The sequence below is a fragment of the Gopherus flavomarginatus genome, chromosome 11 (assembly GCF_025201925.1).
Source record: "Gopherus flavomarginatus isolate rGopFla2 chromosome 11, rGopFla2.mat.asm, whole genome shotgun sequence".
NCBI classification, from domain to species: domain Eukaryota; kingdom Metazoa; phylum Chordata; order Testudines; family Testudinidae; genus Gopherus; species Gopherus flavomarginatus.
Window position 1 is genome coordinate 49,483,084 of NC_066627.1, and position 16,051 is coordinate 49,499,134.

Here is a 16,051-nt window from a genome sequence, read left to right on the forward strand (position 1 = left end):
TGAGCAAACTGCATGGGTCCCTGCAAAGGGGGCTCACCGGGCTGATGACTTGATTCTATTCTTGAATCCCCAGATAATCCTTGTCCCGGTGCGGGGGCATGGGGTGGGGGTGCCTCATTTCCCATGCAGCCTTGGGCTGTTCAGATTAATCTGTATGCTTTGTTTTGCATGTGGAATTTGTTCCCTCACAGAGGGGACATTTGCGAATATGGCGAACGGTGCACCAAAGCCCATTCTATGGAGGAGCTGCAGGAGTGGATCCAGAGAGCGAAGGCTGCTGAGAGGAACAAGAAATCTGCCAGGAGAGATGGGCTCCTCTCCTACCAGGACCGTCTAATTGCTGAGTACAAGGAGTGCCGTAACGAAGTGTTCATTGTACGTCACCATCTGCTGGGTGGACACTGGCTGTGGGGCACCTGAATGATCTGGCTGATTGGAAGGGTTTTGAGTTTGCTTAAAGCTGAATCCCAATAAAGGGCCTTGCGAAAACCTGGCGGCAGCATTAACACATGCAAAATCCCTGCATTTGCACTGGCTGGCTGCGTGCAGGAGTTCCTGGCTGCCCTGTGGGCTTTTTTGAAGGGGGTGTTTTCAGAGGCTCTTGGAATATCTCTCCACTGCATTGGCAATATGGGCTGATCACCCCGGGGCCTGATCTAGTAAATAAGGCTTCCTTTGTGGGGTGTGCACCCCTGAGGCTAATGCATGGGAGCCTGGAAGTGAAGTGGACTAGAAATGGAAGTGAAATTAATGAGTACAGACCATTTTCATTGTAGACCATGAGAGAGGCAGAAAGCAAATGAAGGAGATAAATGGTGAAATGTAAATTAGATCTTAAAAATGTATTTGAGACTTAATCTTGAATGTGTGTGCTGCTCCTGCCCTCCAGCCCCCAGCGCGCCCCGCGCTGCCTATTTCCCATGCTCGTCTGAGGAAGGAATGGGCCTGTTAAACAACACACCCTGTGCATCAAGCTATCCTGCTCTGCCATGTGTCCTTCCACCTTTTCAAGCCCTCGCTGGCTATGCTGGTGAGAAGCGCTGGGGCTCGAATCCCTCGCCCTGCCCATTCGGCTGCCCTGCTACAGCTAACAGTGCTGGGGCTTACCGACAGGCATTGTGGGTGTGCGATTGCAAAGTGAAACACCTGGCTCTTCTTGTCTCCTTTCCATCAGCTTTCTGAGCAGGTTGATGGCATCATGGTTACCTGCGAGCAGCCCATGCGGGTGCATTCAGAGGACAGGAAGATGCGATACTGGTGGAAGTTCAAAGTTCACTCCCAGGTAAGTCGGATTCTCTGTAAAGAAAGTCCAGAGGTTTGAAACCAGCTCTGTCCCCCCACATAGTCTGCTCTTCCCACCGGTAGAGAATCGCCTGCTCTTCCGCCCCGAGGGGCTTGCTGGAGAGAGTCTCTGCACCGTTAAGGAGTGGGAGGAGGTTGGGGCATGCAGAGGAGGATCTGTTCCAGGCGCCCTGGGGCCTGCTGAGCAGAGAGGGGGAGAGAACTCCTGCCCAGAGGTTTTACAGTTGTGACCTGGGTCGTGCTGGGCTGGGGCTCTGAAAGCAGGGGCCGGCCAAGTGTTTATTGGGCAGGTGGGTCTGGTTGTGCTGATCAAGCCCCGTTATTGCCTGCTATGCTGTTCAGGACAAAATAAAACGTTCTTATGCCTGCACAGGCCTTGTGGGGAGGGAATGTGGCCAGGGAGGGATCTCGTCTTGCTCATTCCACCTGTGCTCCTTTTGCTTGCTCTTTGCTAGGTCCCAGGACTGACCCTTTATGGAAAATTCCTTAAGAGGTTAATAGGGATGAAACCCCACAGAGTTCCATAGGAATCACTCTAAACCCCTCTAGAACTGAAGAGGGAATGGGGCCATTTTGTAGATTCTAGCAGGAAGTCTGTCCCTGCTACGGAATTCCATAGGGTGATTAGAGGGGAAAAAACCTCATTCCCTATTTAGTTCTGTTGGGCTTTTGCAGAGGGGGTGGCCAGATGGCAGGTCTCATGCAGGGAGATTCTCTTCACTGGGTATTCTGTTCCCTTCTAACTGGCAGATGCCTCTGAGGCATGTGGCGTTATTGAAGAGAGATCCCGGAGCCACCTTCTTCCTGGCAGGGGATGGGTTCCCACGGGGCCTCACCTACATCCGGGGAGAGCGGTTGAAGGCTCTGCCGTCACCGCCGCTCTCGTGCCTGGTGGAGGTCTGCATGGAGTGCTGCACGTTCGGAGTCTATGAGCAGTGGGTTGTCTTTGACTTCGGCACCCGCCCCGTCCTGGTGCGGAAAATCCAGGCCAAGATTGGCAAGCGGGAGCTCCCTCGGCACGTCCCAGCTGGCATGGAGGGCAGCCGCTTTGTGAATTTTCAGCGCTGGCACAGCGGCAACCGGGTGATCGTTCCCAGCGTGGAGATGACCAGTGATGAGGTGGACCTGCTAGCCAAGTACAAAGCGCCAACGCTCTCCCTGGAGTTCCGGCCTGGCAGCACTATGAACATGCCCATCACCCACCTCAACTACAGGGAGAGGATGCACGACTTCCTGTTCCGAGAGGAGGAAGCTGAGCAGACCCTCATTGACAAGTAAGTGTCCCGGCGGTAGTGTCAGATCCAGGAGGGTGAAGGACTCGTCCTCTGCAGGGGCCTGCCTTCCTTCCATCTGCAGTGGTCCCAGTGCCAATGCTAATTCTGTATCTTAATCCCTGGTGCTATTTCAGGTCTAGTCCTCATATTTCCCCCCCGTGCCCATTGTGCAGGAATGGTCCCAAGGGACCACTGCAGGTCAGATCCGTCACAGAGAAGTGGGGTGCTGTCATGGAAGGTGACGTGTGGAACAGGAAAGAGAATGATAATATAGGGCTAGATTCTGCTCTGTAGGCTGTAAACAGGGCAAGGGGCAGAGATAGGAAGCTTCCACTCTCCACAGCTATTATGTATTTGTTCTTTGTATTACTGTAGCATCTCGCAGCCCAGGCATGGACTGGGACCCGTTGTGCTAGGGGCCGTACAAAAACAGACCAAAGACAGTCCTGGCCCCACAGAGCTTGCAATCGAAGCACAAGACAGAAGACCACAGATGGTGGGGAGCACTAGGAAACAGTGAGACGCTATTGGTCAGCATGACAGGCAGTGATCTCCGCACACCAGCAGCCTAACCACTGACAGGTTTTTGGCAGGTGCACGGAAAGGAGAGTTTGAAGGTGGATAAGGAGGTGGCTTTGCCGCTGTTTGTTGGGAGCACCTCCCGAGGTCACTTGCATGAAAATTTAAGAAGTGTATGTTTGGAGGCTAGTGTCATGGGCTGATCGCAGGTGGGAGCAACATCAGGATAGTGAGTTAGCTGATGGGGCGGGGGCAGGCTGTGAAAGGCCTAGAAAGTGAAGGCAAGCGGCTTATGTTTGCTGCGATATAGAAGCGAGGAGTCAGTGAAGGGATGTAAGGAGAGAGGGGATGTCGGCAAGGCAAGAAGAATGATCTTTGCTGCAGCTTTCTGAATGGATATGAGGGGGGCCAGGCTGCATTTGTCAAGGCTGGAGAGAAGGTTGTCGCTGTGTGAGAGGATGAGAGTCTTAGCCTTGTGGATGGATAGCAAGGGCTGTAGCTTAGAGATTTTCTGCAGCGAGAGTCTGTAAGATTTAGACATAACCTGGATGTGGACCTAGCGAGAGGTCTCAGTGAAAGCTGATACCCAGGTTATGGGCCTGAGTGACAGGCAGGATGGTGGTGCTGCCCACACAGATCGGAAAAGGAAGTAGCAGGCAGGCTGGGGAAAAGATGAAGAGCTCTGCTTTAGCCCTGTTGAGCGTGAGCTGATAACTGGACATCCAGAAGGGGAAGTCAGAGAGACCGGTGGCCACTTTAATATGGACAGAATCCGACAGGTCCAGAGGACAGTGGTAGATCTGTGGGTTGGTAGAGATGGCAGTTGAATTTGGGTTTGCAGATGAGATTACCCAGAGATAGGGTGTAGAGTCCTCTGAAGGAAAGAGTGGACAAATGATTGGAGAGAGAGGAGGAGAACCAGGAGAGGACAAGTCCCAGAGGCAAAGGGAGGACAGGATTTTAAGAAGAGCATAGTTGACTGTTGAAGGAGGCTGACAGGATAAGGAGGATGAGGATGGAGAGCTGTCTCTGAGATTTGGCTAGGAAGAGGTCAGTAGAGACTTTGTCGAGTAGTTTTCATGGAGTGCATGGGACGGAAGCCAGCTTGCAGAGGGTCTAGGCTGGAACCCGAGAAGAGGAATGCTAGCCAGCAGTTGTAGACAGTGTGTCCAATGAGCTCGAGATGAAAGGGAGATGGGGCAGTAGTTGGAGAGAGAAGTGGGGTTGAGGAAGGGCTTTTTAAGAGGGGAGAGACTAGAGCATGTTTGTATTGTGAGGGGAGGGAGCCAGAGGAGAGGGAGAGGTTACGGAGAAGAATAAGAGAGGGGATGAGAGTGGGCACAAGGGAGGTCAGGAGATGGGGTCACGGGGGTAAGTAGAGGGGTTAGAGGAGGAGAAATGTCTGTGTCTGTGACGGGGAGAAGGCAAAGCGAGCTGTGGGAGGGGAATGGCCTCTTCCGGGGCCTGCTTTCCTCTGGAGTGCAATGGTTGGTCACTCTCCCCTGTCCCATCTCAAGAGGCAAGGCAAAATCTCCTGCCCTGAGTCTCCAGAGAGCACCATTTGGTATGGCTGGCTAATGCTGTGCTGTGCATTCCACATCTTGGCTACTGCCTGGGCTCTGGTTTGTGCTGAGAACTAGCCAGCTGTAAGTGGAGATTTTCAGTGCTGCTGCCTGGGGAGAAACAAAGGGAGCTGTGCTGTGCACCCCGCCAGACCCACCACGAGGAGCCTACCCTGAAAAAAGTGAATGCATCTGGGATGTCTGTGATCCTTGTTGCACCAGCTCGATGTAGGGTAGATGAGTGCCTAGGGTGTAGCTCTACTTACCAGCAACCTGCAGGGGTTCCATAGGCAGGCAGCTCTCTAAGCCTTGTTTTGAAGGTGTCCTGTAGGAGTTTAGTGCTGCTGAGTTTCTTGGAGATTGACAACCTGTTTGCGAAACTGCTGTTCTTTTAAGTGCAGCTTTTCAGTAAGTGACGTGACCAAGTCTCCAAAGCAGCTTCTCCTGCAGGCGCAACAAGTCTGCATGATGTAATTTTAAACAAGTGACATTTAATTTCAAAACTCTCCTGGGCGTGATCTCTGGTTGATCTAGGGGAGCACAGAGAGAATCTTGTCACCAGGGGACAAGGACCAGGGCACTGGCCCTCTTCAGGGGAGAGGATGGGGTGAAGAGGTGGGGAATTGGGAGGGGATCCTCGTGATGCAAACAGTCCCTCCCACGTAGGTGGGAATATTGCTGATGAATTGAGGTGTGCAGTCAGCACTGTTAGCTCTGGTGCCTTCTTTGTCTCAGGCTCAACCTCCAGGTCACCATATCCTTGACCCCGATGCTGCAGACCCTGTCCATGGGGATGAAGTTCGCCCTCCCTGGTGAGCTCTTTGCTGAAGTACCGACCCCTTGTGCCCTAACACCGGACACCAACGAGGGGTACCTGCTGAGCCGGTCTGTGAGCACCGCTTTCCTGGTACCTGACCCACCCACAGACAACCGGGTGTACGAGGTCAAGGTGGAAAGCAAGGCCATCACGGAGAAGAGCATCTGGCTCCTCATCCCCAAGAGATGCTGCTCCGAGCTTGGCTTCCAGCAGGGCACCTCCCGCAAGGTGGAGATCCAGTTCCAGATCGACCGACTGCAGTTCCGGCTGTGGCACTACGCGGTGGACCAGCTGCTGGACGAGCGGCTGATCCTGCCCGACGTTGCAGCCTGTTCCATCCCTCACTCCCCCACGCTGCTGCTGAGCGGGAACAAGAAGCAGATGCAGGCCATCTCCTTCATCACCGGCCAGGCCACCAGCACCAGGCAGGTCCCTCCTCTTCTGATCTATGGGCCTTTTGGCACAGGGAAGACCTTCACCTTGGCCATGGCCACCCAGGAAATCATCAAGCAGCCCAACACACGAGTGCTGATCTGCACACACACCAACAGGTAACTTGCTAGTTTTGCCGTGGCTCTTCTCCAGGGGAAGACGCTGGGAGGCCATAGACTGAAGGCTGGGTGCTCAGCTGTGCCAGATTCCCACGTGATGGGGATGTGCGGGTTTTCCTAAGGCAACTCAGTTGTGTTTTGATGCCAAGAGTTTTGCAAACAATCCAAACATTTGGTCCGTTATTGAAATACGACAACATTATTTCTTAAAGAAAAGCATTCTCCTGTTCTTGGTAGAGATCTGAGCTTAGATGCGGGGCAGAAAGATGTGGGTGGAAGGAGACCAGGATACATTCCTGATGGGAACCTTGATTCTAAGCTAGAGAGGGATGTGTTTTATGGTGTGCTACAGTCATTCCCTTCTGGGTCCTCTTCCCCCTTTCCCCCACAACACCATAGGTAACAGTTACACACCAGGTGAAATGGAAATACCTTCACTTCTGCCCCTTAATTTCCCCTCTTGGTCTTGCCCAGGTGACTTCATTCTTGTATTTGCCTTCCGATGTTGACTTTTTCCAAAAGCTGTTGTGCTGCATGTGTATACGTCAATATTGATTCTGCAGGTCCCATAAAGAGGAGAGTTAGGGGGAGGGAAAGTCGAGATGCACGCAAATGTGGGAGGCTCTGAACTGACCTTTGTTATTCCGAGATTTTTAAATGAAAGCGACAGTGCATGAAGGAAGGCACGGTGGAGGGTCCATTTCCTTTCCTATGGGGACCATTATTTCCTTAATATTTTTTTTGAAAGGTATAATAAAAAGAGATGACTTTCAGTCTTAGCCTGTGTCCTGCCTTCTGGCTGCACTGGGACTTGTTCTACTCTCTGAGATGTTTGCACATACTCCACCAGCACAGGCTTCTAGGAAGGTTGGTTATGGGATGAAGAATGCCTGGGGCTATACTTTGATACCTGGGACCTTACACATCCTTGTGCCCATGTGATCCCTGGGCATGTGGCGTTGTGACTGAGGGCCCAAGTGTATGTATTCAGAGGTCCCTTGGTAAGTGAGGCTCTAGGCACCGCGCAGCCACTGATTAGACCTTAAATCGCACTCTTGAAAAACATGAGCATGGGCTCATTGTGTGCACAATGCGGATAACCGTGTGTATCCCATACTCTAGTTCCTGCACGTACGTGAGTATTGCCTACAGGTTGTAAATCAGGTGCCAGAGCTCTGGAAATTGTGACTGAGTGTGTTCCTTGTCCAAAGCGTCCGTTCCCAAATGAATAAACAATGGGACAGACTACCCCAGTGCATCTGGGATGAAGGGCTTGTCTGAGACTCCCACTCACCTTCCCTTGCCATGCTGCCTGGTCCGTGAGTGCCTGCATCAGGGCAGACACCCCAAACTGGTGGTGTGTTCTTTAATCAGACTTCACCAAGCCAGTAACAAGCATGAGCTCCTGGATCACTATAACAGTCTTGCCATGGAGTCCTAGACTGTCTCTCGTCGATCTTTCCAGCCAGGCAAGCTGGACTTAGTGATAAATGGTCACTTACACCAAAAACCACAAGATATTCAGGTTACTCCCAGTCCAAAGAGACCAGTCACTTACCCCAGATCAGTTGGTGCCCTAGGTCTTACACCAAAGACAACACCTATAGCCAGTCCTGTAATTATCTAGAGGGTTATTAACTAGGAAAAACAGAGGAGTTATTTACAGGTGAAAGCAAGCAAACATCTACACACAAATGACTTAGAAGCCAGCTTCTAAGAGTGGACAAATCACTACAATTCTGTCATTCGAAATGTCTTTCAGGGCAGACCCAGGGATATCCCTGAGGGATCTTTTGCTTCAGTTTTCAAAGTTATATTTCCTTATAGCATGAAATACGGACATTACCAATGAGATTAATGCATGGAACAGCTTACAAGCATTTCATAGTCTGAACACTAAATACGTTCTTAGAGGACCGTTACCTATTTTGAACAATACTAACATATGGGTGAGCTGGTGTTGCTTTCCAGCTATGAGTTTGTCAGCTCTTAGCTCACATCTGTGGCCTTGGCCAGAGCTGGCACTTGGTTTACCTGCATCACACTCCTGTTTTCTCTCGCTTCCAGTGCGGCTGACATCTACATCCGTGAGTACTTCCACGAGTATGTCACAAACGGGCACCCTGGGGCAGTCCCGCTGAGGATCAAATACACAGACCGTTCCATCAGCCTGACCGACCCCATCACTCAGCTGTACTGCTGCCTTTCTCCAGACCAGAGGACCTTCAGGCAACCCACTCAAGCAGAGATCGACAGGCACCGCATTATCATCACCACATCCATGCTGTCCAAGAACCTGAGGGTTCCCCCTGGATATTTTACCCACATCTTGATAGATGAGGCAGCTCAGATGCTGGAATGCGAAGCTCTGATCCCGCTCTCGTATGCTACTTTTGAGACCCGAGTTGTCCTAGCTGGGGACCACATGCAAGTGACCCCTAAGCTGTTCTGCCTGGGAGGTGAGCAGTCGGCCGACCACACCCTGCTGAATCGCCTCTTCCAGTACTACCAGAAGGAGAAACACGAAGTAGCTCTGAAAAGCAGGATCATCTTCAACGAGAACTACCGCTCCACTGCCGGCATCATCGAGTTTGTCTCCAAGCATTTCTACGTCAGCAAAGGCAACACCATCCATGCCAGTGGCAACATCCCACCCCACCCTGAGCTCCACCCGCTAATGTTTTGCCATGTGCCCGGCTCGACCGAGCGGGATATGGCCATGACGTCCTGGTACAATGTCTCCGAGATCATGCAGGTGATCGAGAAAGTGCAAGAGATGCACCAGAAGTGGCCAGATGAATGGGGAGCCCGGGACCTGAAGAGAATCTGTGTGGTCTCCCACGGCATGCAGGTAGGCAGAACGGCTCCAGGGCGAGCCGATGTGTTGTCGATCTATCGTTCTGCACTGGAGCTGCATGGGATGCATTGTTGTCTGTAAATGCCAAACATTGGACTTGGGTTGTTTTCTGTAAACACCCTTCTCTATTGTTGCTGGCAAATCCTTGCTGCCGGAAGCGTGAATTTACTTTTGTCCAGTGCATTTTGCTGAGGGGTTGTTCACAGCGTATGGGAGTGGAAGAGACGGGTGGAACAGGGGTGCTTTATAAGGGGATGGTTTTAGGTAGGGCAGAGCGCAAATCTGCTAAAGTCCTTCTCAGCCCAACTGGCAATCCAGAATTTTCCTGCCCTTCTCCTTGATGTCATTCCTCCCCTGAGCCTCAAGGGTCCATTTTGTTCTTGAAGTCTCTTGAATGTGATTCCCACTGCCCGCCCGCAGCTGCAGGTTACCTCAGCGAGTGTGTGTGTGTCCCGGGCTGCTGGGTAGAGCTCGCAGAGCTGAGGGGCAGGGTCTTAGCAGGATGCACCAAGGTTGGCTTGCCTGGCCTTCCCAGATGGCTGGTGAGCCTTGGATTGTTAAACAAGATGCTCTTGCGTTGCGTGTTGATAGGGAGCCCTTCGGTAGTGATGGTGGAAATAACACAAGCTTGAGCCAATCAAATCTTCTTCTCACCTAGTGGCCGTAGGATAGCTGCTCTCTGGAGATCAGGCGCTGGTGAGCTGCTCCCTGCTTTGTAACTTTGTGCCTCCCTTTCCCACCAGGTCAGTGCAATAAGGCAGGAGCTGAGGAAGAAGCATCTGGGAGAGGTGGCAGTGGAAAACTTCGAAAACTTACCAGGTGTGTATCTTGCTGAGTGGCTGTTTTTGCTGTGGCAGGAATGGAATCCATTCCCGGTGGCAGGAAAAAGGAGCCATTCCACTCCGGGCTCTCTCTCTAGGCTGGTGAGAACTCACGTGCTCACACCAGTGAAAAGCTGGGAGAAGATTCCCACACTGCTGGGCGCTACAGACGGATAAAGGGGCAACCTGGACCAAATGCTGGATGACTAGCAGAGGCGCCTCTGGCACCTTCAGAATCCTCCTCTGTAAACCGCAGAGGGGAGAGCAGCTGCAGCAGATGTGTCCATATGGATATGGGGCAGCCACACAGGCATACGGTGCCATTCTGTTCCATCTAGGTCCTTATCCTGTGCCCACTGTACAACTGCTGGCTGAGCCTTCTAGAGGGGGGTGTGTGTGAGATATAGATATAGATATATGTTGGGTGCCCCGCTTCAGATACCTTTTGAAGGGACCCTGCTGAGCACCACACTCTGAGAACTGGGCCCCTTTAAGGTACCTAAATTGGGTGCCCAGAATCACACATCACTTTAACATTTTTATACAGGATACAATGAGTGCATGCACACTCCTCCCCTCCCTGCAAGAAATTGGTGAGTCGCTTTTAGCTCCTTTCCATGTTGCTGCTGGCCTAGAAAGCTCTGCCTTTCTTTTCAGCCCTTGCCAGCAGTGTTGAGGATCTCTTCCTGTCTCCCACATTACCCACCTCCCCATCACTGCCTTGTCCTGCCCAGGCATCGGCACAATGCAGTGGTGGCTACAGGAGTTAGGGGCCCAGAAGTGTTCTGGCTAGTTTAAAATGGTTCCCGGTTGGTTTTTACACATGAATAGGGTTTTAAACTGAAAACCGGGCTCCTGAAGTACGTCCGTATCCTAGTCTCACCCAACTAATTTCATGGCCTATCTCTCTATTTCCTGAGAAGCCTGGACACAGGTCCTGATCCCTTTTATAATCCCGGCCTGCAGCCATACAAGCAGAAATGCGCGTACTTGCCAGAGCCCCAGAGACTGGGTATCTTGGTGTGATTCATGTCTATATTTAAAATTCGCAGGATACAAAGGCAGAGTCTAATGATTGTAATCAACAGGGCATCCATGTGCAAAGGCCTCTGGGTACTGACACAGTATAACTGGCACATGACTTCCCAGTGAGGCTGCTTGCTGAAATGTGACTCTGCCATGGGAGCTGAAGGAAGAGGGTTTTGGTTTGTTTTTTTTAACTCTCAAGCCAGAGAAGATTGATCTAGTTATGGCGCAGCTGAGACCTCTTGTGGTGGAAATAATGAATGCCTTGTGTGCGTTTCCCATCTCCACATCCCTCCTTCTTAACAAACCATTTTCAGGCTCTGTCTGGTTTATGAACTCATTGACTGGCTGTTTGTTATCACTAGTGTTCCCCATGGTTACTGGAGCCAGACAACATTTGTTTCTACTCTCGGACTGGACGATCAAAACTTTTTTTTTAAAACAGGTGAATGTTGAATACTTCCCTTCCTGCACGAAACCTCTGGTTCCCATTGGGATTTTTGGACAGAAAAGCCTGTTCCCAAATGTCCCTGTGAACAAACCCCATTCCCACGTGTTCACGAGGAGCGGATAACAAGGGGCAGAACACCGTCAAACCGCCGAGTGGCTTGAATCCGAACGTTAGTCCACAAACACTGCTCTTGTATTAGTCACCTTGCTCGGCCTCTTGCTTTATCTTGGACTCCTCATGTGGTACCTGGGTGTTGGTCTGTGTGTGAGGCCCCTGCAATATCAAGGAGTCTGTTTCATTGGGTTACATCTCAAGTCACTCTTATAACTTAGGGAAATGATCACATGTGGGTGTTTTTAGCCTGTCACTCCTGGGGTCCACATGCAGCACTGTGTAGGCACGGACACCTCCCAAAGACACATGCTCCTCCCAGAGAGAGTCCTTCTCACTCAGTTCCTGTCGGTAACCTTTTTCCTCTCTCTCCTCTTGTTCCATGCAGGGAGGGAGTTCCGGGTCATCATCATCAGCACAGTTCACACCAAGGAAAGCCTGCTCAGCTCCGCCTCCCCCAACATGGAGTTCTTCAACGAAGCGAGGGTGCTGAACACCATCATGACGAGGGCCCAGTCGCAGGTCATCGTGGTGGGAGATGCTGTGGCCTTGTGTTCCTATGGCCAGTGCAGCAAGGTCTGGAAGCGCTTCCTTCAGGAGTGCATCGAGAAGGGCAGCGTGTCTCCGGAAACGCTGACGCTGGAGCAGATTAAGCAGGCAGTGTCGGACAAGCAGAGCTGGATCCGGGGAAGCGCGGAGCAGCAGCAGCTGCGTGAGGAGGATGATGACAGCGACACGGATTCCTGGGCCTCTGAATTGGATAATGCAAATCCCGATGATCCCATTCTCCAGGAGCTCCTGGATGAGAGCAAGAACGTCCAGGTGACCGTTTCCGAAGAAGGGTTGCTGAACGTGAACTCCGAGGCGTCGGCTCAGCAGAACGGCTGGCTGGAATATGTCAACTTCTCCTCTCACACAATGCAGGAATATCTTCGCATGCACCCCAAAATGTACAAGAGGTGTGAGCTGGTCAAAGAGGGGTTTGACAGAGCATCTGCCTTCGCCTTCGATGACTCGCCTCCCCTCACCATTCAGATCAAAGGCAGAGTTCGCTGTGGCATGGCTTTCACTGGCGACGAAGTGCTAGTGGAGCTCCTTCAGACCTGCGCCCCTGAGGGCGGCACCCTCCGCCCCCAGGGGAGAGTGGTGGGGGTGCTGACGCGGGCCGAGCGAGAGCGGACCTTCATCTGCACGATGGATGAGTTCGACCCCCGCGTGATGATCCCCATCGACCACACCATCACGAAAATATTCGTCCCAGGGCTGAAAGAAAAACCCAGTGTCGTCCCCATCCGCAAACTGGTGAAGGGAAAGTACCAGGTGATCAAGTGTGAGAAGATAAACCAGGAGATGAAAAGAAGTCAGCTCTTCTGTGTCCAAATTATCTCCTGGCGGGAAGGTTTTTACTACCCTCTGGGCATAGTAACAGACATCCTGCCCATGGCTTTGACTCTGGAAGAAGGCTTGAAGATTCTTGATTTGGAGTACGGTCTGGCAAAAAAGTACCCAAGCGAAGTGACCAAGGAGCTGGCCAAAATTACCTCCAGCAAATCCAACCCTCCCAAGGAGAATCGGAGGGACTGCCGGGGCTACCTGACTTTTACTGTTGACCCCCCAGGCTCTAAAGATTTGGATGATGCCATAAGTGTCCGAGATGAGGGTGATTGTTACGAGATTGGGATCCACATTGCCGACGTGGCTGGCTTTGTTTCCAAAGACAGTGCTTTGGATATGGAGGCGAAGAAACGAGGCATTACTTACTATGCCCCTGGTAAGGAGCCGCTGTGCATGTTTCCAGCCCGGATCAGCCAAGACCTCTGCAGCCTCCTGCCCCAAAAGGATCGCCACGTGATCTCCCTGTTTGTCACTGTAGAAAAGACGACAGACAGGGTGATGAAAGGGAACTTCGCCCTGTCCACAATCCACTCGAACCGGCAGCTGTCCTACGAGGAAGCAGAGAGCATCATTAAGAACCATGACAGTGGGGAATCGAAGGCCCTTCGCTTTGACACGCTTGAGGACTGTATAGCTGTGGCTTATCACTTCTCCAGGGTCCATCGACAGTTCAGGCTGCAGGAAGACTGTTACTATGACCGGCTGGACGAGGAAAGTACTCCGGGCAACAGGGGATCCCACCAGATGATAGAGGAGTTCATGATCATGTTCAACAGCTTCGTGGCTGAGTTTCTAACCAACAAAGACCACACCAAGAACGTCACTCCTCTCCGGTGTCAAATGGAGCCCAACCCCCAGCAGGTGGCTCAAATAAAGAACAAATACAGCCACATCATCCCTTTGTCTATTCACCTCTCACACCACCTGGGAGCTCTGCCTGCTGGCCCAGCCCCCGCTGGGCGGGGTGAGTTCAGCCTCCTGACCCCACTGTGGGAGCACCTCCAGTCAGCTGCAGACACTCATGATGTCCACAAGATGCTCGACCTCATTGCTACCGATGACATTCACCCAAAGCTCGCCCCCATTGTCCTGGAGTTCAGGAGGCTGCTGAGCCGCTCCTATTTCAGTCGCTCCAACTCGACTGCTCAGTCTAAGGCAGGACATTACTCCTTGCACGTCGACTCTTACACCTGGGCCTCCTCCCCCATCCGCCGATACCTGGACATCGTGGTCCAGCGGCACCTTCGTTCTGTGCTCTGCAAGAAGCCAGTGCTGTACTCTTTGGAGGACATCGAATTTCTCTGCCATGACTTCAACAGGAAGAACTTACGGGCAGTAACCTACGAGAAGAGGGCCCATTCCCTGCAGATGGCCACCCGGCTGAGGTGCCAAGTCCTGCAGAAGATCGCGTTCGTTGTGAGTGTTGAGGGAATTGATAGGTTCTTTAAAGCCTTGTTCCCGTTGAACAAGGAGACCCTTCCGGATCCCCAAGTGATCAACTATCGGGCTCTGCAGTTAGTGGAACAGCCCTTGTTTAATCAAGAGCGGAACAGCATGAGGCTGACGTGGAGGCGGCGAATGTACTCTGTGGTGAGCTCAAAGGATCTCACCCCGCGGTTCTCGCCGCTTCGAGACCGCCACATCACCCTCTTCAGCGCTCAGGTGTGGGAAGACGTGCTGGCGGCCATCAGAAAGGAAGAGTTTGAGAGTGTGATTGCTCTCCTCAGGCAGGGCCGGGCCACGCGCCAGAGGCAGGTGGGGAGAATGGAGAGAAGCGACTGCTCGCACTATGTGGTGCTGTCTCTAGAACTGAGTGCTGGGGATGCTGTGCAGCTGCAGCTCACTACGGGGGTTCATCGGGGATTTCTGGTGCCTTCTGTGCAGCTGTGGAGCGTGACGCCAGGTTTCGACGTCTGTTTGGAGCACACGGAAAAGCCAATCAACTGCTTCTCAGATTATGCCACACACGTGTCCAAGGACAAGTACAAGAATCCATCAGACTATAGCAGGGTGTGGCAGCCGCTCAGTGCTATGGAATCTGCTTCGTGCGCTGTGGCAGAAAACGACTCTATTGTCCTGCAGGATGTCAAAATAACCTGGGATAAGCAAAGGAACAGCAAAGGGCAGCTGCAGGGGACTTTCTCCTTAACCAAAAGCTTCCTAGAGGAGTGCGCCATTGATGTAGACTTCAACCACTGTTACCTGTGCATCCGGCTAGAGGGTCTGACACTCCATGAACGCCGTGACGACGAGGCATGTCTTAGCCACAGCCTCCAGAAACTCAGCTTGTCCAACCAGAGCGTGGCAGGTGGCAGCTTCATGGTTGATCCAGCTACGTACACTTGGGTAGCCCATGGGCTGTCCGAAGAGTTTAGTGAAAATGAGAAACTGGACAGAAGTGGTCTGAAGACTGTGAATTTTTACATCCATTTTCTGTCCATGGAGACGGTTCCTGCGGAGATCTCCCAAGACTCAGCCAGGTTTACGGTGGAGATCATTCCAAAGATGCTTCCGGATGTGTAAGTGTGGGTGTGATATTCAGCGCGTAGCTGGTGATTTCAGTCATTTCCGGTCCGCTGGAAATCCTCATGTCCCTGCACAAATCACCCAGGCCCTTGGGCTTCTGGCAGGGTGCTCTGTGTTTTGGGTTGTCACTTTTTCAGCCATTCCCGAAACACCCTGCTCCCTGCAGTCCTAGCTTTCTTAAAGAGCAAAGGATTGAGGGGCTGAGAAAAGAGGCAGCCCTGGGGTGACAGCTCCGACTTCTGTTACTGTAGCAGTTCACCTTGCTACAGCGTCTTTCACAAAACACTCAGCTTGAAAGGCTGTTTCTGGTTTCTTTCGTAGCCCCGTGCCCCCTGATTTCTCGTTCTTATTCTCCTTTATGCTGGTTCCTTTGCAAGTGTGCCTTGTTGAGACAGCCACTCTTCGGGTGGATCCATGGCCTACCTTTAGAATCAAGCCTCATTAACAGGCTGGGCGGCCAGTCTCACTCGAGGTCGCTCCAGCAGACGAAGAGCTCGGTGTGGCTCGAGCTTGTCTCTCTCACCAGCAGTTGGTCCAATAAGATACCACCTCATCCACCTCATCTTGCTAATACCCTGGGATCAACCCAGCTACAATTACAGGCAGCTCTAGCTTTTCTCGTTATGGAGTGACCTCTCCTTTGGTGCCAGCTGGGATGTCATCTGTGCTCCCTGCTGCTCTGTGAAATATAATCCTCTGCCCCCCAAATCCTGCCTGGCTCAGTTCTTCATGCAGGCAGGAAAATTGTCACCTGTGCAGAGTAACACTGTTCCAGTACAACTTCTTCACAAATTGCTTTTAGTTCTCTGCTTAGAGCCTTTGTTGAGTGAACAAAGCAA

General features: G+C 52.1%; 1 protein-coding gene across 5 annotated transcripts in view; it reads left to right on the forward strand.

The window, feature by feature from the left end:
- HELZ2 (helicase with zinc finger 2) overlaps nt 1-16,051 on the forward strand; it is a 47,235-nt gene that overhangs the window by 16,953 nt on the left and 14,231 nt on the right. For 4 of the 5 annotated variants that reach the window (XM_050918247.1, XM_050918245.1, XM_050918243.1 and 1 more), the window contains exons 3-9: nt 192-375; nt 1,175-1,282; nt 2,053-2,576; nt 5,393-6,025; nt 8,093-8,876; nt 9,626-9,701; nt 11,680-15,205. In XM_050918247.1, coding sequence (XP_050774204.1) covers nt 192-375; nt 1,175-1,282; nt 2,053-2,576; nt 5,393-6,025; nt 8,093-8,876; nt 9,626-9,701; nt 11,680-15,205 — 5,835 coding nt within the window. Of the gene's footprint in view, nt 1-191; nt 376-1,174; nt 1,283-2,052; nt 2,577-2,952; nt 3,194-5,392; nt 6,026-8,092; nt 8,877-9,625; nt 9,702-11,679; nt 15,206-16,051 lie in introns of those variants that run through there. The other variant, XM_050918248.1, reaches the window with a different exon arrangement.